At 64.1% G+C, this 24162-nt stretch overlaps 1 protein-coding gene across 1 annotated transcript in view; it reads right to left on the reverse strand.

The window, feature by feature from the left end:
* Window positions 1-1268: 1268 nt before the first annotated feature.
* ABLIM2 (actin binding LIM protein family member 2) overlaps window positions 1269-24162 on the reverse strand; it is a 96937-nt gene continuing 74043 nt past the window's right edge. The window contains exons 18-22 of the mRNA XM_054708360.1: window positions 17242-17303; window positions 11883-11937; window positions 10663-10670; window positions 10358-10438; window positions 1269-2777 (exon numbers count right to left, since the gene is read on the reverse strand). Coding sequence (XP_054564335.1) covers window positions 2664-2777; window positions 10358-10438; window positions 10663-10670; window positions 11883-11937; window positions 17242-17303 — 320 coding nt within the window. The 3' untranslated portion in view covers window positions 1269-2663. The remainder of the gene's footprint in view (window positions 2778-10357; window positions 10439-10662; window positions 10671-11882; window positions 11938-17241; window positions 17304-24162) is intronic.

Raw genomic sequence — 24162 nt, forward strand, 5'->3', positions numbered from 1 at the left:
GGCTCTGACACCTCCCTGCCCATCCGCCCTGGGGTTCCTGACACCCCAGGTGGGGGACGGACGACTCGGGAAGGGGGCTGCCGTTGGCAGACACGAAGGCTGGCGTGCAGAACGGAGCCAGATGTGGCTGGTGCAGGTCCTTAGCACCTGGGCAAGCGGGGCTCGGCGCACCCCGAGCTCTGGAGCGGGGACGGCCCCGGGCGCTCCACACCCAGGGCAGCGCCGGGCGCAGACAGACAGGCGCTGGGCACGCGCGCTCTAAACTGACCTCGTATCCCGGGCACCCGGGGCACACTCGTGGCTGGACGGCGCGGAGATCCCGGGCTCCTGGGGCACCGGGGCCCGGGCCGGGCAGCGGCCGTTTCTAACCTCGAGCCACATCGGCTCCTGAACCCGGACATGTGCAGCCCAGCTCCGCAGTCCCGCGGCCGCGCTTCACACGCGTGTGCTACCATGTGGACAGCGTGTGGACAGACGTCCCATCACCACAGGGAGGCCTCGGGCCGAGCTGTCCTTGAGAAGCCGGGGCGAGCAGTGTCCGCACGAGCTCCTGTCCCACCACCAACTACCCCAGTGGCACCCAGGCCAGAGCTGGCCCAGGACCGTCAGCCCCGGTGTGCCGTCCGGGGGCGGGCAGCGTCAGGGACCAGATAAAGAACCTGGGGGCAGCCGGCAGGTGGAAGAGACAGCAGCGTGGCCGTGACAGGAGGGACAGGCACCAGGACCCCACGAGGTGGGGTGGCGAGTGGGGCTTAGAGGGGAGACACTGGGAGCCGGGCATGATCCTGTTGATGTTTTCAAAATGTCGCTCTAGCCCTGGCCGGTGTGGCTCAGTGGATAGAGCGTCAGCCTGCGGACTGAAGGGTCCCAGGTTCGATTCCCGTCAGGGCACAGGCCCGGGTTGCAGGCTCGATCCCCAGTGGGGGGCGTGCAGGAGGCAGCCGATCCATGATTCTCTCTCATCATTGTTTCTATCTCTCCCTCCCTCTCCCTTCCTCTCTGAAATCAATAAAAATATAAATTAAAAAAAAAATGTCACTAGAGCCCGGCCGAGCCATGCCTTGGAGCAAGCAGGGGTCCCAGGCCTGTGGCCTCCCCTCATCCCACGCCTCCCCACCCCCCGGTCCGGCCCCTAATGGCACCCCCCACGCTATGCCCACGCCCAGTGCCACCTCTCGGGGCCACCCTCTCCCCACGCACCATCAGAGGAGGGCCGGCCCGTTGGGAAGGGCCCGCGGTTCTAAGAAGCGGCGTGGCACGCTCACAGGTTAGAATACACCGTCCTTTATTTCCGGTTCCCGGCGGCCTCACATCCATCGCACGGAGGCGGAGACGGGGATTTCCAGTGGCTCGGGCTCAGACCGCTGAGTGGACGGAAGCGTGTTAGGTGCTAGAATTTCCCCTTCCCTGGCCGAGCCGGGCTGGCGGGAGCCGGGCGCCACCGGCCTGGCGTGTGCGGGGCTGGGAGGAAGCTGAGCAAGGCTGACTCACGGGCGGGATGGCCAGGACACAGGGGTGCGGCTCCACGGGACGCCGGGAACAGACGTGGGCGATGCCTGGCTGGTTTCCACAGGCCATCGAGGCCCTTCACAGACATGGTGACACGGACCACCCAGCCCCGGGGACAGCCCGCGCCTCTCAGTGCCGCAGCCTCTGCCCCGAGGGTCAGTGTCCGTCCCAGGACCACCCACGAGGCATCGCTCCGGGGCCACGTGTGTGTTCTCTGTGGGGAGGTGGGGCACTGCTGGCCATGTCACCAAAAAGCCACACGGGGCGTCGGGCCGAGTACACGGAAGTCCCGAACCCGGGCCCTGGCCGCCGGGGAGGCGGATCCGCCCCGAGACGTGGAGAATAACAGCGAGGAAATCGCCGTGGACGTGGACGTCACACGCACTGACACACAGAATTATTGGGGGGGGGGCGGCCTTTCGGGGGACCGTGTGACAGGTACGAAAGAAAGAGACGCAAAAGAAAACATTCGAGGAGTCCATGTGCGAGGGACACGGAGCACGGAGACCACCCAGCGCGGAGGGCGGGGCCGAGGCTGGGCCCCCCAGTCTTTACCCTGTGGCCTCAGGGCCCGCGGGCGAGCTTCTTAGCAAAATAAAGCTTTGTGTTCCTGTACAGACATCCTTTAGGCATCTGGGGGGACGTGGGAGAGCCGTGAGGGCACGAGGGCCTGGAGGAGACCCTGTGCACACCCAGCGGCAACGCCCGTCCCCCCACACTTGGCACCGCCCTGGGACCCCCGGCTGCAGGCCACGAGCCAGTGCCCTCCGGGGCCAGCGGACACTGGAGGCCTGTGCCCCCCACCCTCCCCCCGGCGATGGTGCCGGGCCTGTCCCGGACAAGCCTCCTCGGATCCCCGTCCTGGTCCCCTCATGCCCCCAGAGCCGGGGAGGCGGGCTTGCTGTCTAAACGCCCGCCCCCCCCCCCCCCCCCAACGGGGACAGCAGCTCTGCAGCATCTCGCTGGTGCCAGCACCGGGGGAGGGCGGTGCACAGCCGGCGCCAGGGCCCTGGGCTACAGGCAGGAGGGTCTCAGGTGCTCGGCTGCGCTGTGGGACCTGCTCCTGCCCCCGCCCCCGCGGGCCCCACCCGCCCAGGCGCCGCCCGCCCGCCCCGTGGGCACAGAGGAGCCGGAGCCAGCGGCCGCCGGCGCCATCAGAACAGCAGGGCCTTCTTCTTGAGGTCGTTCCGCTTCCAGAGCGCCAGGCGGTCGAACTCCTCCACGCTCATCCCGAACACCTCCTGGAACTCGGCGGGCGACAGGTGTCTCTTCAAAGAGAGGGAACCCCAGGGGGAGCGGTGAGCACCTCAGCCACGTGCCGCCGGGCTGGGCCGCCAGAGGCAGGCTGCTGCGCGGTGGGGCCGCCCTCGGCTGCGTGGGCCTCGGTCCCGGTCCCGCTGCCTCCCTGCTGCTGGCACCCAGAGGAGAGACGCAGCCACGCAGCTCCCCTGGGAGCCCAGGCCACAGCGCGTGGGGATGGGACGCCCTCCTGCCTGAAGCAGCGGGGCCAGGGGTGAGCGTACAGGCTCACGGCGCTCAATCCCCACGGTGCCATCTGAGGGGGGCAGCGGGCTCATTGTGGCCCATTTCACAGACAAGGAAGCTGAGGCATGGAGCTGAGCAACGAAGCCCGCAGGGCCCAGACCTGACTTTGAGCCCTCCCTGTCCCCCAGCCTCCGCTGTCCTGAGTCACAAAGTCCCTCCTAATCGAATCTGGGCCCAGAGTTCTCAGTGCGCATGCACACACACACACACACACACATACACACACACACACAGTCACATAGTCACACACACAGTCACAGAGACACACACAGTCACAGAGACACACACAGTCACAGAGACACACACACACAGTCACAGAGTGACACACACACAGTCATAGAGACACAGACACACACATGCATGGACATACACAGAGACACACAGACAGGAATACACACGGAGACGCCCATCAGGCTAGTCTCGGTCTCTGCCGGGAAGGGGCCGTGGGCTTGCTGCTGCGAACTTGAAGGAGCAACAGGAAGATGGCTCCCGAGCTGCGGGGCAGGGTGCTGTGGTGGGGGCTTCCCGGTGGCGGAGGCAGCCGCCCGGCCACAGAGACGCGGGACTGTCATTGCAGACAGCAGCGCCCTGTCCAGGCCAGATCACAGTCCTCCCGAGGACCGGGGACAGTGGAGACAGGAGAGGGCGGGAGAAAGGGACATGGCTCCCACAGGCTCAGCAAGAATCCACCGGGGTCTGCCACGCAGCGACCCCGGGCCCTGGGGCGCCGCTGGGGGCGGCTCACACGTTGACCAAGAGCAAGGCCTCTGTCCCGGCTCCTGAGCACCGCCGTGGGAGGGGCAGCTCAGGAGGGGCCGGGCCTCGGAGAGGCGGGTGCTCTCCTTCCCCGCGCCCGGGGTCTGGGCGCCCGCTCAGGGGCGGGCGGGGCGAGCCGGGGCCAGGCCCCTTAGTCATCCTTGCCCTGCTGATGGGGGTGCTCCCCCACCTGCCCCCACGGGGTCCCACCTGCAGGAGCCACTCCACAGCTGGGAAGGCAGGTGGGGCCCGCAGGGAGGGAGGGGCGTGCAGGGGGTCCCTGCTGAGTCTGCAGCCCTGCAGGCCGGTCACAATGACCCGGGTGCTGTCAGATCTGAGAACTGCGAGGCCCTGAGACCTACCAACACAGGCTTCGTGGCACAGGCCCGGGAGCCTGTATGCGCACACGCGCCCCCAGCGGACGATGGGAGCACGGCTGGGGCCTCCAGGCTAAGATCAAGTCCCGGGCCAGCAGGGGCCCACCCGGCCTGGTCCGCTCCTCCTCTGTGAGGTCAGAGCTGGCCTGCGGGCTGTGCGCCGGGGAGGGTCAGTGAGGAGGGACCTGCTGGCCCGGACCTGTTCGCCCCCGGCTCCGGCTCTGTGGTCCAGTGTCCGCCTCACCTGGCTGAGCGCCCTGCTTCCAGGTGAGAAGGGGTGAGGGGCCCCGCTCGGGGCTGCTGGGAAACTGGCTCGAGATAAACTCGCTCAAGGCCACGAGCAGAGTCATCCCCGGCTCCATCCAGGGCTCTTATGGCCGCCCCGTGTGCTCGCTGTAGCAGGCAGGACAGGGCGGGACACAGATGACCCCTGACCCCTAGCTTCCAAAGGCTCCCCAGGAGGAGGGCGGCCCTACCCTCTCACCCCCAGGTACCCACCAAGGCCAGGCACAGCCCAGCGCCTTCCTGAGCCGGCAGGAAGGAAGCCCAGGGCGTGGGGCCTTTGCAGAGGGCTGGTCAGCCTCATTCCGGGACAGCCCACTCCTGGGGTGCACCGGCCCCCATGGCATGGCCTGCAGGCTTTGCTGGGGAGTCTGCCTACAGGTGACCCTCCAGGGCCATGCCCTGCAAAGACCTCCAACCCAGGACCACATAGCCTAGGACTCCCATCCTGGCTCAGCCCCTGTGCAGCTCGCTCCACCCCCTGCTGCTGGCTCCACCCCTATGCAGCTCGTCCCACCCCCTGTAGCTGGCTCCGCCCCCCTGTGCAGCTCACTCCACCCCCTTGCACCTGGCTCCAGCCCCTGCAGCTGGCTCCGCCCCCTGGGCAGCTCACTCTACCCCCTTGAAGCTAGCTCCACCCCCGTGCAGCTGGCTCCACCCCCATGCAGCTGGCTCCACCCACACACAGCTGGCTCCACCCCCACACAGCTGGCTCCACCCCTGCAGCTGGCTCCTCCCCCACAGCTGGCTCCACCCCCTGCAACTGGCTCCACCCACACACAGCTGGCTCCACGCCCACGCAGCTGGCTCCACCCCTGCAGCTGGCTCCACCCACACACAGATGGCTCCACCCCCACGCAGCTGGCTCCACCCCCTGCAGCTGGCTCCACCCACACACAGCTGGCTCCACCCCCACGCAGCTGGCTCCACCCCCACGCAGCTGGCTCCACCCCTGCAGCTGGCTCCTCCCCCCACAGCTGGCTCCACCCCTGCAGCTGGCTCCACCCCCCGCAGCTGGCTCCACCCCCCACAGCTGGCTCCACCCCCTGCAGCTGGCTCCTCCCCCACACAGCTGCTGAGGGACTGGAGCTCAGGTGTGATGCCATTCTTCCTCTGCTTGGCCGGCCAGCCCCTCCTCACTCCTCAGACCTGGCGGCTGCCAGCCCCGCCCCCGCTCCCAGAGCCTCAGTGCCCAGCAGCCAGCGTGCAGTGTCTCCCTGGGTGCAGAGCTGGGAGAGGTGCCCGTGACACTCGGTTACAGAGTGTTCCGCATCCAGACAGGACAGGACGGTGCTGCCACATCAATGGCAGAGGCGGTGGGAGACGTTGGGGGGGGTGTGGGGTGGAGTTTTGAGTATTTGCACCTTTGCTTTAAATAGAATCGCCTCCACCCACGTTTACGGAACTTACTTGCTGCGATGGCTGGGTTTCACACCAGCATGAAGGTTCCTAAAACTTAACAGTGGGAGCGGCTCCAACAGCCGCTGCGCTGTGCCCTGTGCCATGGTCCCGGGGAGGACAGGAACAGGCGCCCTGTGCCAGGGACCAGGTGGGGTGCTCAGAGGCACGCGGGTGGCCCACGCTGCAGGGACGTGAGGGCTGGGACCCACGCTGGCTCCGCTCTCTCCTTCATTCACCTGTGGAGCCAGGTCCGGGGACACTGACCTTAGCAGACCAGGCCCCTGCCCCCAGAGAGCCCCCCCTAGGGGGAGGTGGGTCAGAGAGCGGCAGGTCCTTGCGGGCTGAGGGACCGGGGAAGGCTTTGCAGGGGGGACACCCTGTGCCCGGAGAAGTGAATCTCTGCCCTAGCTTTGTGACCTGGAACCAGGGGCAGAGGTTTCCTGGTAACGACTTAACCTCTGGCCCCCAGCAAGCGCCACTAAAGGAATGTGAGTGGCAACCACAGGGAACGTACGGCGCTGTGCCAGCCCTCTGCCATCTATGGCTTCTGGGACATGCCAGGCTCTTTGCCAGCCCAGGGCCGGCAATGCACTTTCCCCCACTCCACACAGTGGCTCCTCCTCGACCTATAGATCCCAGGGCAAAGGTCCCCTCCTCCAGGTGGCCCTCCGGGATTGCCCCAGCCAACCAGGCCCTCGAGCAGTGCTGTGCCCCTCAGCGCTCAATCACTGCAGCCCTCTCAGCCTCTAGAGCCCTGGGTGCTGGCGCAGGCCCATCTCTCAGGACCTGTCTGTGCATCACCATCATCTACCAGGGTCTCATCAGACCGGTCGGGTGAGTTCCAACAAAGCAGGCTCTTCTATAGCTGCCGGGCCTTCTTTCTCAGGCACATTCCACAGCTTGGGCTCAAGCTAACCCCCTGTGCGGTCAGGTCAGCCCCGGTCCGCCGCCAGGACAGCACAGGACAGCGCTGTGAGCAGCCTCTCCCCTCCCGCGGTCAGCCCTGCGCTGCCTGGCACTCAGCCCTGCACCCAGCCCTGCCCTGCACCCAGCCCTGCACCAGCCCTGCACACAGCCCTGCATCCGGTCCTGCCCTGCACCCAGCCCTGCCCTGCACCCAGCCCTGCCCTGCACCCAGCCCTGCACCCAGCACTACACCCAGCCCTACACCCAGCCCTGCACTCAGCCCTGCACCCAGCCCTGCACTCAGCCCTGCATCCAGCCCTGCCCTCAGCCCTGCACCCAGCCCCGCACCCAGCCCTACACTCAGCCCTGCACCCAGCCCTGCACCCAGCCCTGCACTCAGCCCTGTATCCAGCCCTGCACTCAGCACTGCACCCCGCCCTGCACCCAGCACTGCACCCAGCCCTGCACTCAGCACTGCACCCAGCCCTGCACCCCGCCCTGCACCCAGCCCTGCACTCAGCACTGCACCCCGCCCTGCACCCCGCCCTGCCCTGTGGCACTCAGGAAGGAAGGTCTGGCTGCTGAATCAAGGGGGACCGACTGGAGTGACGCACAGGGACACTGCCCCAGCCCCCGGCAGACAAGCAGCGCCTTCCCACGGCCCCTTTCCTGTCCGCATGGCCACACGTTCTGTGAGTCTGGCCAGGCCTGGCGCCCAGCTCCCAGCCAACCTAGCGAGGGCTGCTGGGCAGGTCTGCCGCAGACGTGGCTCACATCTGCAACCAGCTGGCTAAGGAGAGGGCCCTCCAGCCCCGCCGGTGTGGCTCAGTGGGCTGGGCGTCATCCACGCACCGAAAGGTTGCTGGTTCGGTTCCCCGTCAGGGCACATGCCCAGGTTTCGAGCTGGATCCCGGGTCGGGGGCGTGCAGGAGGCAGCCGATGGCCATTTCTCTCTCACATCCATGTGTGGATGAAAAGGGGCCACATGCCGCCCCAACCAGTTTGACTCAGTGGATAGAGCGTCGGCCTACGGACTGAAGGATCCCGGGTTCGATTCCGGTCAGGGCACAGGCCCGGATTGCAGGTTCAATCCCCAGTGTGGGATGTGCAGGAGGCAATTGATCAATGATTCTCTCTCATCATTGATGTTTCTCGCTCTCTCTCTCTCTCTCTCTCTCTCTCTCTCTCTGAAATCAATAAAAAAATATATTTTTTTTAACAAAAGAAGGAAAGAAAAGGGGCCACATGCTAACCTGACAAGCTCAGGGAAGGCCTGCATGGAGGTCTTGCAAACTCAGAGACCTCGAATAACCACCCCACACGGATGGTCTGAAATTAAAGCTTTAACTAAAAGCAGTTTATGGCGGGTAGTCCAGTCCTCGGCCGGCATCTTCCTGGACAGAGATCCTCTTTGACCTTAACTGAGCCTTTTTTTTTTTTTTTGCATCTATGCTAACACACCTTGGGAATGTCAAGGTAACTTGTAATTTCCCTTCTTCCAGATCCTCGGGGCACAACCAATGCACCAGGTCCCAGACCACAAATCCCCCACAGGTATTGCTATCCTGCTAATGGGCACGTGTCCATCATTTCACTCCATCCAATCCCAGAGGTTCCCGCTTCGCTCCCTCCCGCCTCCCGAATCCATCTCCGGTGGATTGCGTGTGACCACCCACGCTGCCCTTTGACTCTAATGTGGAAAACAAGGCAGAAAACGGCCATTCTCCGGAGGGTATCCCAATCCGGTGAGATTCTGCTCCCCGGCAACTGCTGACATTTTGGCTCAAAGAAACTCACAAAATTTCTTCCCAGGTTTGAATGTTTCTTATGTTAACACATGTTTTTCTCTCTCTTTCTCCCTTCTTCTCTAAAAACCAATAAAAAAATCTTAATAATAATAATAATAATAATAATAATAATAAAAGACGCCCTTCCATCATGTGGTGGTGGGCAGGGGAAGGGCCCCCTCCAGCCCACGGAGGCCTTCGGAGCCAACACCGAGGCTTCGGGAGAGAAATCCATTCTGTGCTACAGTGAAGGGGGTGGATGGGAGGCATTTAGTGACCCCGGCCCAAGGCCCGGCGCCACGGCCACGGCTACGGCTGTGCCTGGGGGCAGCTTGCTGAGCTCTGAGCTCTCCGTGGAGAGAGTGACTACCCATCGGGCACGGCCCTGGGGGACAGCCACACCAGCTAGGAGCCCTCCAGGCGGCTCCTGACCCCGCGCCTCTGGCCAGCAGCCCCTTTCACAGCAGTGACATTTGTACTGGGGACAAGACCGCACAGTGAACAACGACAGCCACAGTGCGTCCCTGCAGAGAAGGCGGCGTTGTCCCCAGGGAGGCAGGCTGCCCGGGATCGGCTCAAGGCCACAGGGTGGGCGCCCTGAAGGGAGAGGGGGCGCGGGGCTCCGGCCGGCTCTGTGCACACTGCTCTCCGAGGGCCTCCTGCCCAGGTGCTTCCCTGTCCTCCCTTCTCCGCTGCTCACAGTCCTGTCCCTCCTCTACGGGCCGCTCAGCGCTTCCTCCTCAGCCCAGGATGCGGCAGCGTCCGCGGCCCCGTCACTCCCCTCCGGCAGCCGCCCGAGTCACCGCCTGGGCAGGCAGTCTGGCCGGGTCTGGCGCTGGCTGGCCACACAGTAGGCTTCATATGCTCCCAGCACCTACTGTGTGCCCAGCCCCAGGCACAGATGGGCTTTCAGGAATCTCCAGACCCTTCACACCCAGTGCCATCGTCCTGCAGAGGCCCCGGAACATTCCTGCCCCGGTGCCTGGACCCCCGTCTGGCTGCGATTCCTTTGGAGGGTGACGGTGAGGGTGAGGTTAAGTCCTGCACGGGGGCCACTTTGGACCTGGCTCACAGTAGGTGCTCAGCAAAGTGAGCTCTTCCAGCAGCAGTGTTCCCGGTTCCTACGCCGCGCTGCCCCCTGCGGGCCTGTACGCAGCACTGCGGCCCTGACCGGGGCGTCCCCTGGGGCCCAGCGCTCTGAGGGCTTTCTCCTTAGACCAGTCAGCCCCCCCGCAGCCCTGGCTTTGCACCCGCAGAGCCAACCCCGCCATCCATCCACCCAAAGCAGGATCTCCAGTCCTCGAAGGGAGCCCTCGGGGCCGCGGGCTGACTAGGTGCTGTTCTGCACCATCTTATAGGAGGGACTTGAGCGCCCGCTGGGGGTCCCGGAACCCACCCCCTGGACACAGCGGTTACGTTTTGGGGGGGTCAGCCGTTACCCTCGGATTCCGACGGTGCTGGGGGTCAGTGACCCTCCCCACGCTGTTTGAGGGTCAGAGGTACTTGCTCCCCCGTCAGTGTGCTATCCCAGACCCGGGAGGCCGCGGACCGGACGGCTCCCACTCGCCCTCCCAGCCGCTCCTGCCCGGCCACACACAGCTCGGCCCCCGCGGCCGCCTCGGTTGGGCAGCGAGCACCAGACGGCGTGCTCCCGCCATGAGGCAGCGCGGGTCCCGGGCACCGAGCCCTGGCCGTGCCCGCCCCGCCCCGCCTGGTGGGGACACTCGGGCGACGAGTGTGGGGAGGCCCCTCAGAGTCCCTCAGTGGGAGGGGCCCCGCCCCAGCCTCTCTCACCTCCAGTCTCGTCCGGTCCACGTCTTTGGGCAGCTTCACGCGGATTCGGTTTGTGACGATGAGGGCGTCATAGGGATAGACCTGGGGGGGCAGGGGAGACGCAGGGGCTTCAGGCGGACACGCGGGGGGTGGGGGGGGGAGCGAGGAGCCGGGCCGGGGATGGGGGTGGGGAGGAAGGTACATACTGGCATCTGCACGGGACACACATTTCATAGGAAAAGCACAGCAAAAGGAACTTTTAACCTGGGCAGGCGCGGCAGGAGGAGGTCGGAGGTCAGAGGTCAGCGCAGGCGGCGGCCCCTTACCTTGTATTCTGTAAGAGAAAGAGCAGAGGCCACGGGCCGGTGAGCAAGCGCGGGAGCCCATCGCAGAGGTGGAAGCACCCCCGCCCTGCCGTCAGCGGGGCCGTCCCCGCAGCGGCGGCCCTGGAGCCACGGGCGGAGGAGGGAGCCGCCCGTCCCAGGGAGAAACCAAGAGCCGGAGGCGGGCAGGAGGCTGAGCCAGACTGGGAGCTGGACGCGGCGCTGTGTCCCTGCGGCGCTGTCTCCCCAGCCGGGCCGAGCCGCTGAGAACGCTGCCTGCCTCAGTTTACCCCTGTGGAGTGGGCCTTCTGGTGGACTTCCTTCCTTCTGAACCTTCCATGCCCCCTGAGTTCCTGAGCTCGGACGCAGTGCTGGGAGGTGTCCCTGGATTAGGTCTTGTTACACAGTGAGGTCGCGGGGCGGGGGTGGGGGGGGGGAGCCCCGTGAGCGCCCAGCACCCACAGAGGCAGACACTGGGACCCCGGCCCAGGCCTGTCTCGGGAGAGTCCCTGGCAGGGGCCCAGGCGAGGGGGGCCCGTCCCTGAAGTTTTCAACGCGACATGTGGGGTTCCAGACGTGCCAGCTGTGAGCCGGGGACCTGGAGAGCCCCGTGGAGGGAGCAGCTTCGACACCCCAATCTCCACCCTGCAGCGCAGTCCCGCCCGTGAGAGTGCGCCCCCCACCCATTGCACTCGGGGTGACAGGGCGAGGGAGCATTGCCGGGCCCCGTGCAGGCTCAGGGCCGGCTCCCAGCGGGCAGAGCCTCCGCCAGACACCTGCCCCGTGACCAGGTCCCTGCCAACCTCCTGCAGGCAGCCCGCCCCCTGAAGTGCCCAGGCGAGCGAGGGGGTGGGGGCCCAGCCCCGTCCTGGGGGCCTGCCCCTGTGACTTGCTCCCTTACTGCCCGAGGTTTCCCTGGAGGTTGGGCGGGCCTGTGCCCTGACACGGGCAGCGTTCCCACACAGATCCCTCTCCCCAAGTGACCAGAGGACAGACAAGCCAGCGCAGGGGCCGCTGGGAGAGCGGGAGCACCTCGGCAACGTGAGAACGGAGTAAGCCGACCCCGAGGGGAGGCGGCAGCGAGCACCCGGGCTCCCCCACGGCGCCAGGCTGGGCGCCTCTGCCGGCGGCCTGGGGGGTGGGGGTGGTTTTAGAGCGAAGTTTGTGGGACCGTGTTAGTGCTCCCTGCCCCAGCCGAGACCTAGGGTCCCCGCTCCGTGTACCTCGCGTGCCCCAGCTGGCATCCGGGTCTGCTCCACAAGGCGCCAGATTGGCGTTCTGGAAGAGAAAGAGAGAGGCAGCAGGAGCGGGCCGCGGGCAGGCCGGCTGGGCCTGGGGCCGGGGCGGGGCGGGTCGGATCACCGAGCCTGCAGATGCTGCAATGGATGCCCCCACCCCCGGGTGCCGCCCTCACCCCGCAGCTCTGCTCCGGCCGCTGTCGCCTCCCGGCCTGCGCCGACCCTGCCAGTCCAGGTCCAGGCAGCTCCTGCCGAACCGCCCTTAAGGACGCCCCGGGGCCTGGCCCCTGAGCTCTGCAGCTGGCACGCCCCGGGGGTGGCTCAGCGTGGAAGCTGTTCCGGGGCCTGAGCCCCCTCCAGCCCCCGCCGTCCCGGGCTCGGTGGCCGTGTCTGCACAGCCGCTGGGACAGAGCCCCGAGCGCGTGTCGCGAGCACTCCACACAGTGGCTGTGCTGGACTGCGCCCGCGCCCCCCCCCCCCGCCCCCCAACTCAGGTGCCGCCCTCACCTGCCCACGCTCTGCCATTTCACTGCCTCCTGCCCACGAACGTCTGGGATTCTCTCCCTCCTGCCCACCCGCAGGAGCAACCCTGCACACCCGGAAGGTTCCGCCGTGGGCACCGAGCCCGCGGGGTTCCCCACCGCCCCGGGCACAGCACAGCACTTCGCAACTGGCTTCAGTGCAAAGGAGAGGGACCCGCAGTTGCCGGGGCGGCGGTGGCGGGAGTCAGGGCCCCCCGCCTGGCGAGAGGCACAAAGGCCTCAGAGGGCAGCCAGGCCAAAGCCCTTCACCCAGGGGGGAAACTGAGGCAGCGAGGGGAGAGCACGGGTGCAGGGCCGGAGCCGGTCCCGTAAGTGTTTGACATCTGGTTCACCGTGGGTTTGTCTGCATTAATCTGGATTTCTGAAACAGCTGCGTTAACACACGTTGGTCTCGGTTACGGAGTCCTTTGGAAAGTGCCTCGCTGGCCCACCCCCTCCGGCCTGGAGCCCCCGCCGGCTCTGCGCCCCACCCGGGGGCGGACTCCGACAGAGCGCGTCTCCTGAGCTGTAAGAACCCGTTTTGGAGACATTTTCTCGGACCCTGACGAGCACCCCAGGTGCACCTGTCGGTTAGGGAGCCTCCGCCTGGGACAAAGCAGGGCAGGCCCGCCAGCCGCCAGCCACTCGCCTCCTCCCCTCTGCGACACAGACGGGAAAGGCCGCCCTCTAGTGGCCACGGTCCTGCATCACAGGCCATCAAAGCTGGCCGCAAGGGCCACCGTGGGCAGCGGGAACCCTTCCTAGGGCCACAACCAGCTTCCGCCGCTCTATCAGGCCCTGAGACCAGACAGAGCCTCCCGGGAGGGAGGGTGGGGCATCGCCCGGGGGCAGAGGGGAGCGGAGGGTCAGCCCAGCGCTGCCAGGTGGGCCTGGGGTCTTCCCGACCTCTCTGGCGCGAGGGAGCCTTGGGCTGCCGCCCCATGTGTGCTGGCAGGAGAGCGGCGCCGCCGGGGAACCCCACAGCGGCTGCACTGGAGGGCTCCCCGCGGTGCTCAGCAGAGGGTCACAGGAGGGAAAAGCGACGAAGCGCTGACCTCCCCCCTCGCCGGTGAGATTCTGTGTCCGCTGCTCTTACAGCCACGTCCACTCATCTCCACGGCCACCCGAGGAGGTGGGCATTATCATCCCCATTTCATGGACAAGGCTCAGAGAGGTTAAGCAACTTGCCCAGGATCACACAGCGCATGCATGGTGCTGCAAAAAGTTTCGCTCGTGAGTTTTACTTTTTGGGAATTGCTAATGGTAGGAGCGAAACGGTGGCCATTCACACGGGCCGGCACTTCTCCTCCTGGAGTCGCGGTGGATCCCGCCACTCCGCTCCGCGGCCCCGGGCCTGGAAGCAAGGAGGGCGGGAACGTGCTTTTGTGATACTTCCTCGTGTGGGGACCGCGCTGCAGAGCGTGTGAGAGCTTACAGCCACGACGTCCTCACAATAGTCTTAGAGGTAAGGACACATTTGGAAAGACTCAGAAATGTGCGTCACTTGCCCAGCACCCCCCTGCCCCCCGACAGAACTCGGGGCGTCTGGTGCTGATGCCCGTGCTCTGTCCAGCTTTCCAGCCGGAAAACAGGGGCCTTCTTTAACGGGCTAAGGTGCTCCTCGTAGTCGCACACATGGACATGGGTATACATGCTCCGTGGACATGTGAAAACCTGCTTCGAAAGACAGCCATGTTTCTCACATGCCTAGTGTGTGTGTGGGGGTTTTGCCATGGCTCCGTGTATTCAATGGCTCCATGTATTTGTTATTTTACACTAGATCTGATTTCAAATCACCTGCCAGGCTCGCTGCCACAGCAGCCAATGGCCTTGCACGTTAGCGAGCTCGGAGGGTTTAGGCTTGTGAGTATGAACCTGCTGTGCAGACGGTGCCCGTGCACTGGGTCCCCCCTCTACACCGCGGGTTCTAAGCCGACACTGTCTTCTCGTGGAGAAGTCAGCCTGTTCACAGTTAGCATGGGGCCTTTCCCGACGGGGCGCCCTGGGGCTCCCACTGGGATCTGCGGTGGCCAGGAGGGGAGGGGGCAGGAGGCACGTGTCCCAGAAGAGCCGGCAGCGGGCAGTGACCTCTCTCCTCACTGCAGAGCTCGGGCACCGCGGGACATGTTAAGGAGCATCGGGACATGTTAAGGAGCATCGGGACATGTTAAGGAGCATCGGGACATGTTAAGGAGCATCGGGACATGTTAAGGAGCTCGGGACATGTTAAGGAGCATCGGGACATGTTAAGGAGCATCGGGACATGTTAAGGAGCTCGGGACATGTTAAGGAGCATCGGGACATGTTAAGGAGCATCGGGACATGTTAAGGAGCTCGGGACATGTTAAGGAGCATCGGGACATGTTAAGGAGCATCGGGACATGTTAAGGAGCTCGGGACATGTTAAGGAGCTCGGGACATGTTAAGGAGCATCGGGACATGTTAAGGAGCTCGGGACATGTTAAGGAGCATCGGGACATGTTAAGGAGCATCGGAACATGTTAAGGAGCTCGGGACATGTTAAGGAGCATCGGGACATGTTAAGGAGCATCAGGACATGTTAAGGAGCTCGGGACATGTTAAGGAGCTCGGGACATGTTAAGGAGCTCGGGACATGTTAAGGAGCATCGGGACATGTTAAGGAGCATCAGGACATGTTAAGGAGCTCGGGACATGTTAAGGAGCATCGGGACATGTTAAGGAGCATCGGGACATGTTAAGGAGCATCGGGACATGTTAAGGAGCTCGGGACATGTTAAGGAGCATCGGGACATGTTAAGGAGCTCGGGACATGTTAAGGAGCTCGGGACATGTTAAGGAGCTCGGGACATGTTAAGGAGCATCGGGACATGTTAAGGAGCATCGGGACATGTTAAGGAGCATCGGGACATGCTAAGGAGCATCGGGACATGCTAAGGAGCATCGGGACATGTTAAGGAGCATCGGGACATGTTAAGGAGCATCGGGACATGTTAAGGAGCATCGGGACATGTTAAGGAGCATCGGGACATGTTAAGGAACATCGGGACATGTTAAGGAGCATCGGGACATGTTAAGGAGCATCGGGACATGTTAAGGAGCTCGGGGACAAGCAGGGGTGGCCCCCTGTGACACACCCCTCAGAGCAGGAATGGGGACACGTGTGCCTCCCGATGACTCGGTCCCCTTCCTGTCAGGGACCCGGGAGCCCGGCAGGTCTTCGACGGCTGTGGGTGCACGAGGGCTCCCCGGGGACCTGCGGGGAGGGTGACTGCAGCTGCCCGGAAAGGCTGGGCAGAAAAGGTAATTAATTACCGGCTTCCCACCGAGAAATAGGCACGGACGTGCGCCAGAGTCTCGGGAAGAGAGGATTGGAGGAGAAGGCGCTGCAGGGAGAAAAGCAGCAGAACACGCCACGCTCACCGGTCCCCGTGGAAGCGACTGGGAAGTCCCCTCTCCACGTGACCATGATCCCCACGCACACGCAGGCCACACCGCCTGCCTGACTGCCCCGCCCGCAGGCCAGCGGGCGTCCCGAGGGGCTCTGAGTCCTGCTCTCTGCTCTAGAGCGGGCGAGGACCTGCCACCCGCAAGGGTCAGGACCAGCTGTCCCCAAGCCCTTGGAGGGGGTGGAGGCCAAGGCCAGGGGCTGGGAGGACATGACCGGTGTCCCGGGCGGAGGCACCGGGGACCACTGAGGCGAGAGGCACAGAGACGGCTTCTCTAACTCTCCTCTGAAGAAGGGGGAAGTGGGGTGCGGGGGCAGGACGCCTGGCCCCGCCAGACCCCGGGTCAGAGGACAGCTGTGCCCGGTGAGCAGAGAGCACCCGGCCACGGCCCCCTGCCTCAGGACCCCGACAGCTTCCTGGGGCCGCCAGTGGACAGGGGTCAGCGCCTGCTTCCTCTCCCCCCACTTTCCATGTGGACACGAGGAGGGACAGACCCCACGGAGGAAGCCGAAGCAGCCGGCATGCACGACCCGGCCCGGACAGACGGCAGCGCCCACAGGGCTGGGGCAGACGGAGAGGCCGAGGGACGCCCGCGGCTCTGGGCCGCGTCCCTGTCCGAGGCCGTGTCCCAGGGCCTGGCCCGGCTGTGAGGTCCCCCGGGGAGGCCGAGGAGCTGTCGCCGGGCCCCACTCACTGCTGCGGCGGCCACGGAGCCGCCAACGGGACGCAGCCTCGAGGCTGAATCGCCTTGGTTACGGACCAGCATCCCCACGGGCAGAGCCTCCTGGGGCCTGGCACGTGTGCGTGCGTATGGTGTCCTCATGCCCACCCCACCCGGTCCTCACGGTGGGAAGAGGGTCAGAAGGGGCGACTCTTCGCCAGGGTCTTGCCTATCGTGGGGGACAGTCAGGCAGCAAACCGTCAGAGAGTCCCCTGGACGTCCCGCGACGGGACCCCGGGGCGCAGCTGGGGAGAGCTGCTCTGTGGCCTCCGGGGACATCAGGTGCCAGTGACACCTGCGTGGGGGCAAAGGTGCTGGTGACGCAGGCGGGGCCGTGGCCTCCAGGAAGGAAGGGGCTCCTCGCTCACATTTTAAGGTCCTTACTAGGTTCCAGGTCACAGAGGGAGGATGGACGCGGCCCCACCTTCCTCCCCGACACGCTGAGGTGTCCCGGGGGCCGGGGGGGGGGTCTCCCGGGAAGGGGGAAGGGGTGTTGCCGGTTCTTTCTGGTCTGGAGGAGCAGCAGGTGGGCCCTGATGGAGCAGCAGGCACAGGCAGGCGGGCGAGCGGGGTCCCAGACCCCCCACCCCCCAGCTGTGAAGGCAGGACGCTGTGGGGACCGCTCAGGCTCACAGTGAGGTTAGTACACCGCGGGCCGGGGACGGGATACCTACCCGGTGGTCCAAGCCATTCTTTCCGTGTCCTGGGAGAGGGTCAGATTTGGAATAGGGGGACCCTGGAACAGACACAGCACAGCGTCACGCACGCGGCAGGCGCGGCCCCGCGGAGAGGCCGGGGTGTGGGCCGGCAGGGGACGCCGGAGGGCCCGAGGACCACGCCCAGCCTCCGTCCTGACCTCTGTCCCCAGGGACTGAGGGGAAGCCAGGGAGGGGGACGTCCCCGAGCCAGCCCAGGACACCAGGGACACCTCGGACCTGACCCCACCCAGGCGGGCACGGTGTTCTCTGACCACGGGGGAGGGCGGTCAGGCTGTGCCACCTGGAGCCGGAGCGGCATGGAGGCCACCACCAACCACAGGGCCTGCAGACCGTTTTATTAAAAATAAACCCTCAGCTCCTCGCCACGGGGCATTTCACGCTAAAGCCCTCGTTTCTAGGGCTCTCAGAGCCTGAGGCACGGCCCTGCCTCCCGTGGGGAGCCCATAGCGGGTCCACCTGCGGCTCACACCGCCGCCCGGCCGCCTGGGACTGACACCGACCCGCCACACCGAGTCTGCAGAGCGGGGAGGGGCGCCCGCAGGGCCCGCCTGGCGCAGACGTGAGCGAGGCATGCATCCCGGCTCCCTGGAGAGGCAGGTCCCACCCGGAAGCACCGCAGGAGGCCTGTCCCAAGCTGTCAGTCCTTCCACAGCCTGTGGGCTCCAAGGACAGAGCCCATGTCTGCTTATCTGGGGGTCCGTGCCCCCCGTCCTGGCCGGCACCCAGCTGCTCAGGCCACGATGCTCAGGGCCAAAGGCCAGCGCCCGCCCTGGGAGCCGCCGGGCTGCCCACGAGGGCTCAGAGGGGATGCGGGTCCCGCCCCTCGGTGTTCAGGAGGCGGGTGCCCTGCAAGGGCCGGCCCCCCCACCCGCTCCGAGCACAGGATGAGGGGCCAGGTGCCCTTCCTCGCGAGGGTTCCTGGAGAACTCAGGGAGGACAGGAAACCCTGTACAGGCTGCCTCCGGGGAACTGCCTCCGCCAGGGCCCTGCCTCGGGGACTTGCTGGCCCCCGTGGCCTTCGGAAGGTTCCGGGTGTGAGTCAGAAAGGGCCTTTTGCAACATCCAGGTCAGAGTTCCCAAACTCCTTCTAGCAGAGGAACCCTCTTGTCACCTGAAATCTTACGTGAGCTCTGACACACACAACAGATGAGAGTCGGGCTGGGCACAGAGTGGGAGAGGGGCCTGGGGCCAGACCCGCTGGGCCGCCCCTCCCTCCTCCCGGCCTCTTCCACGGCTGCTCCAGAAAAATGACTTGGCCGGCTCCTCCCATTTCACAGAGGGCAAATGGAGGCCAACTCCTCCCATTTCACAGAGGGCAAATGGAGGCCAACTCCTCCCATTTCACAGAGGGCAAATGGAGGCCAACTCCTCCCATTTCACAGAGGGCAAATGGAGGCATAGACGCAGAAGGACCTGTCCCAGGTCACCCAGCCCCTGGGCTGCAAGACAAGGCCTCCTTTGTCTGAGAATGTCGTTATTCCCAGTCATGTCTGAAGGATACTTTCAGCCAATTAGAATTCACATCCACAGCAACTGTCTGTCAGCACCCGAAAAATGTGGTGCCACTTCCCACTCACCTCCATCGTTTCCGGCGAAAGATCGGCTGTCCGTGGAACTGGTGCTCCCCTATAGAAAATCTGTCTTATTCTGCTCTCGAGAATTTTCCCCTCTCTTTAGCTTTTTGAAGTTTAGCTACGATGTGTTTTTGGAGTAGGTTACTTTGGGTTTATCCTATTTGAGGTTCACCTGTTCTTGGACTTGTGGGTTTATGTGTTTTGTCAAATTTGGTCAGTTTTGAGCCATTATTTCTCTGAATACTTTCTCAGACCCACTCACCTCTCTTCTTCTGGGACTCTCAGGATACAATGATTGTCCCACAGATGGAGGCTCTTTTCTCTCTGTTGTTCAGATTCTCTGATTCTCTCCTCTGTCATCCTCTCTATTCTGTTATTGAGCCCATCCAGAAAAAATTTCATTTTGGTTATTTTCTTTTTCAGGCCTATAACTTCCATTTGGTTATGTTTTATATTTCTTTGGTGAGATTTTCTTCTTTCCCCTCCCCCCCAGTTGTTTCAAAAGTATTTGTAATTGTTTGGTGAAGCATGTTGGTGACAGTTGACTTGAAGATCCTTGTCAGGGACCTCCTAACAGCTGATTCTTCTTGGTGCTGCATCTGCTGTCTTTTCTCATTCAAATAGTTATCTTCATGGTTCTCGGTGTGAAGACCAATTCTCCCTTGTTCCTGGACGTCTGGGAGACTCTGGGCTCTAGTTGATTCTCCTATTTAGCAGGCTGCCACCCTGTTTCGGTTTACTACGTAGGGCCTGGCTTATTATGGGTTGTGGTTCTGATGACAACTTAGTCTTCAGAATGCTTGTCCAAGTGCTCTCCTGGTCTGCTGAGCCCACCTGGTGTGGGAGTGAGCTGTACTTGCCCGGATGCTCTGTGCCCCGAGGTGGGCTGGAGACTGCGGCTGTGGATGGAGCATATTCCCCTGGGCCCACTCTCCAGGCGGATGGGTGCCAACGGGCCTCCGGCTCAATATCTGCAGTGTGGCTGGCGGAGGGAAACACCCACCCGGTCACCATATGCCACTGCGTGGGCCGTGACCCATGGCGTCCTGCGTTTCTTAGTCCCCGAGCCAGTCCACCTTCCCCTGTCCCCCTTGCAGAGCTCCGTGGTTGTCTGCTGCACTGTTTCTGGATTTTCCCATTGCACTTCGTGGGGGAGAGCCAGGAGAGAGGGGTCTCCACTGTCACACCCCCGAGGCTGCTCTCTGCACCCATTAAAGTGGCCTCTCCTGGGGTGCTTGTGGCTGGCTGGCCAGTCAGCCATTCCGCGGGCCGGTCTCCGTCAGTTTCAACAGATCCATGAGTGGTTTTCTGTTCAAGGATGCGTGGGTAACTCTGCAGCTGCGTGGCTCTGTGCGGGCGTGGGTCTCCTCTCTGCGCCTCAAGGTCCCCGTCTGAGGAAGGAGGGACCTGGAACCCCTTTAGCCCTCAGTGACTTTGGACAGGAGGCCCCTTGGTGGGTCTGAGCTTCTCGTTTCAGAAGCAAGCCGGGGGGCCGCGGAGGGATCGCCGGGGCCAGGCTTGTGGTCTTGACCCCACTCTGCCATGATATCCCACAGGCCCAGCACAGAGGATGCTGGGGCGCCCACCCAGGAGCCCCGAAGTCCAGCTGCTTCCTGCCGGAGGACTGGATCACCCCCCTTTTACAGACGAGGTGGTTTCAAACGCAGAGACGTTTGCACTCACATCCAAGGTCACAGGGCAAGGGACAAGCTAGGACTCAACCCCCTCTGGACCGACACCCCGATCTCATGGATTCCGTCGGCCCTCACGTGGTCTTGTGGACACCGTTGCTGCCTTGTGCTAGCTGAGGCCCCCCGCATCCTCCCCCCCGCCCGCATCCCCCCGCCCCCCCCCACACTCCCCCACCCCCCAGCCCAGCCCCAGAGCAGCGCTGGGTCCCACCGAGGGGAGAAGGTGCTGCTGAGGGAAGACCAGCCACCCCTGCCCGACGAGCGCCCACGAGAAGCTGCGATGTGCAGTGGGGGCGGCACGGAAGCTGACAGGGGAGAAGGGCTCCCGGGGGGGGGGGTGTCTCAAGACGCCGTGGCAGAGTTGGGGTGGGGCAGAGGAGACCTGAGAGGTGTGACGCGAGACACGGGCTCCTCGCCACGAACTCCCGAGGGGCTGGTGCCCTGCTGACGGCTGTGCCCCGCCCACAGCACCAGAGGCCACACACTGTAGCCCCTGGGCCGGTGCCTGCTGGGCACAGTGGGACACGGGGGTTGTTGCTAAAAATAGGGTCCCTAGCCAACCCCACGAATGGCAGCGGCTCCTGGGGTGCTGCCCTCCTGCCCCTGGGCTCCGGGTGGTCTCTCCCAGGGAGGGGCCAGTAGTGGCTCTTCCTGGGCCAAGGTTTTCCCCCTGACGCCTGGGGCTCCCACCACCCTGAGGGCCAAACAGGGAGGGGCCAGAGGGTACTCTGTCCATCCAGCTGGAGGCCAAGGCCTTGCACAAAGACCTGGCCAAGTCTCTCTCCAGGAGTCTCTGCCCCAGGTGACCTCCTGGCCCCCGCCGGACACTGGGGCTGCTGGACCCAAGCCCTCCCGCTCCCCCCGGCCTTGCCCTCCCTGCCCTTCCTGGCTGACAGCGCTGCTGGCTGCCCGCTTCCAGCTTTCTGGGCCCACTCCACTTGCATGGCGCTATCCATTCCTGGTGCCTTGCCCCGACCGCCTCTCTCCTTCCTCCGGTGTCCTGGTTCTGAGAGATGGGGACGGGAGGGGCCTGGGAGTAGCTGGGCTGACTCAGGAGAAGGACCTTAGCGGGGCCTTGGGCCCTGCTGAGAAAGTAACGTGAACTCGGGAGCACATTTTATCAGGCACACGACAGGAAAGTCCAGGGACTCGGGCCGCCCACGGCCATGAACCCAGGCCCATCTGGGACTGTCTCCAGCCAGTCCTCCTCCGAGCCCCTCGCAGGCTCGACAGCAGGAAGAGCCCACCTTGCCGCGCTCCTGACCTCTGCATCAAGGTGCCTCCGCCCGCCTGAGCCAGAGCAAGCCCGCCTCATCCTGACCCCGCCCCCATCCTCCTCACTGCTCACACGTGGTCCCGCCATTCAGACCGTCCAGGGGCCCGTGCTGCTTCTCTGGGCTCCCCAGTCCCTTTCACTCTGTCCCGGCAGCCTCCAGTCTGACCACCCAGAGGGGCGCGTGGGAACCTCAAAAGAGAGGAAGGACCCTGAAGGGTTAGGGAGGTGGGGCCCTGAGCCGCGCAGGCCCACCCACAGGGTCCAGGCCAGAGGGGCGCCCATCACCTCAGCTCCTCTGGGGGCCGTGCGTCTCCTCTCACAAGTGTCAAGACCCTTTCCTGATGACAAAACATCAACGCCACCCGTTTCCCGTGCAGCACCCAGGCTCACCAACACAGCCTGTGACACGCAGTCCCGAGAACGCGTGCGCGAGGCAAGAAGGCAAACACAAGCTGTCTGCCATGAACGGGCAACAGGAGGCCCTCTCTGCAGAGGGAGCCCCACGGCTGAGGAGCGGGTGTCACTCTGGTTTGTCACCGCTGCTCAATGGGCTTCTCGCTGGTGGGAATGGGGACCGGGCCGTGCTCACCACCGCCTCTGCGCTGCCTAGCACCAGGCCCAGCACACAGCAGGTGCTCACTACGTGTTTGGGGGACGGATGGATGAATGTCTGAACGATGACTCGATCCCAGGTGAGATGTGCTGATGGTGTCACAAGTGGGATGAGGCTGTGACCGGCCCAGGAGCCCAGGGAGGACCCCGGCAGGCGGCGGCGGGACGCACGTGTGCTCGCTCTCGCCGGCGTCGCTGCCTCTCCCGGCTCCCTGCACGCTTCTCCAGGGCAGGGGCTGCTCTCGTCTCCCCCGGCTCCCCCTGGGCGCCCCGCACAGCGTCTGGCACAGAGTGGGTGCTCAATAAATACCCGTTGAATGTAACGCATCTCAATTCAACAAACATTTATTGAGCGCCCACTGTGTTGGATGTCACAGCCCTGCCCTCCTTGGCGCGCTACAGGTGAAAGGGACCGGGAGCAGGCGGCGTGCCCCGCTCTGTGCAAACGCTTTGCTTAGTAACAATGGAACGCGTCGATGAACTCACATTTGGGGGCTCAAAGGAACCCCGAGAAGAGGTGGAGAACCTCTATGCATGCTGCCCATCTGCCATATTTCTCCAGAGGCTGGCAGGGAGCAAGGCGGCCGGTAGAGGCGGCCAGCAGCCGGGGCCCTCGTCGCTACCTTCCTGCACGCGGGGAGGCCAGGCACGGTCACAGGACGGAGGTGAAGTCACAGCTGCGAAGGCTGGCACCGTGGTCTCCACTCAGAGACAGGACGTCAGAGCACCAGCGGAGGCGAGCGGATGACAGTGTCACTGTCACCAGGAGCGAGCATCAGCGTGGCGGACTCACACACTCACAAACACTCACACACACATGCTCACACACACACACACACACACACACACTCACACACACACACACACTCACACACTCACTCACACACACACACTCACACACTCACACACACACACACTCACACACTCACTCACACACACACTCACACACACTCACTCACACTCACACACACACACACATACACACACATGGACACACACACACACACTCACACACACACACACACACACACACACACACTCACACACACACACTCACACAAACACTCACACACACACACACACACACTCTCACACACACTCTCACACACACTCACACACACACACACACACTCTCACACACACTCTCACACACACACACTCACACACTCACACACTCACACACACACACACACACACACACACACTCTCACACACACTCACACACACACACACACTCTCACACACACTCACACACACACACACACACACACACTCTCACACACACTCTCACACACACACACACACACACACACACACACTCTCACACACACTCACACACACACACTCACACACACACTCACTCACACACACTCACACACACACACACCGCCGTTATCTGGAGGAAGCGCCCACTTGGGCCGTGGGCTCCGGCAAGAAGGCCAACACAAGCTGTCTGTCATGAACGGGCAACAGGAGGCCCTCTCTGCAGAGGGAGCCCCACGGCTGAGGAGCGGGTGTCACGCTGGTTTGTCGCCGCTGCTCAATGGGCTTCTCGCTGACGGGTGCCGGGAGCAGGGAGGGGCTGGAGGACTGGCGGCCACTGCCTGGTCAGGAGTCTGCCCGTGGCTCTCCTGTGACCAGCCTTGTACCCCACGACCTGCCTGCTGGGGGGACGGGCAGCTGCCGTACCCCTTCCAGACCTGCTCCAGGACAAGTCCCTCCG

Source organism: Eptesicus fuscus, chromosome 2 (assembly GCF_027574615.1).
Source record: "Eptesicus fuscus isolate TK198812 chromosome 2, DD_ASM_mEF_20220401, whole genome shotgun sequence".
NCBI lineage: Eukaryota > Metazoa > Chordata > Mammalia > Chiroptera > Vespertilionidae > Eptesicus > Eptesicus fuscus.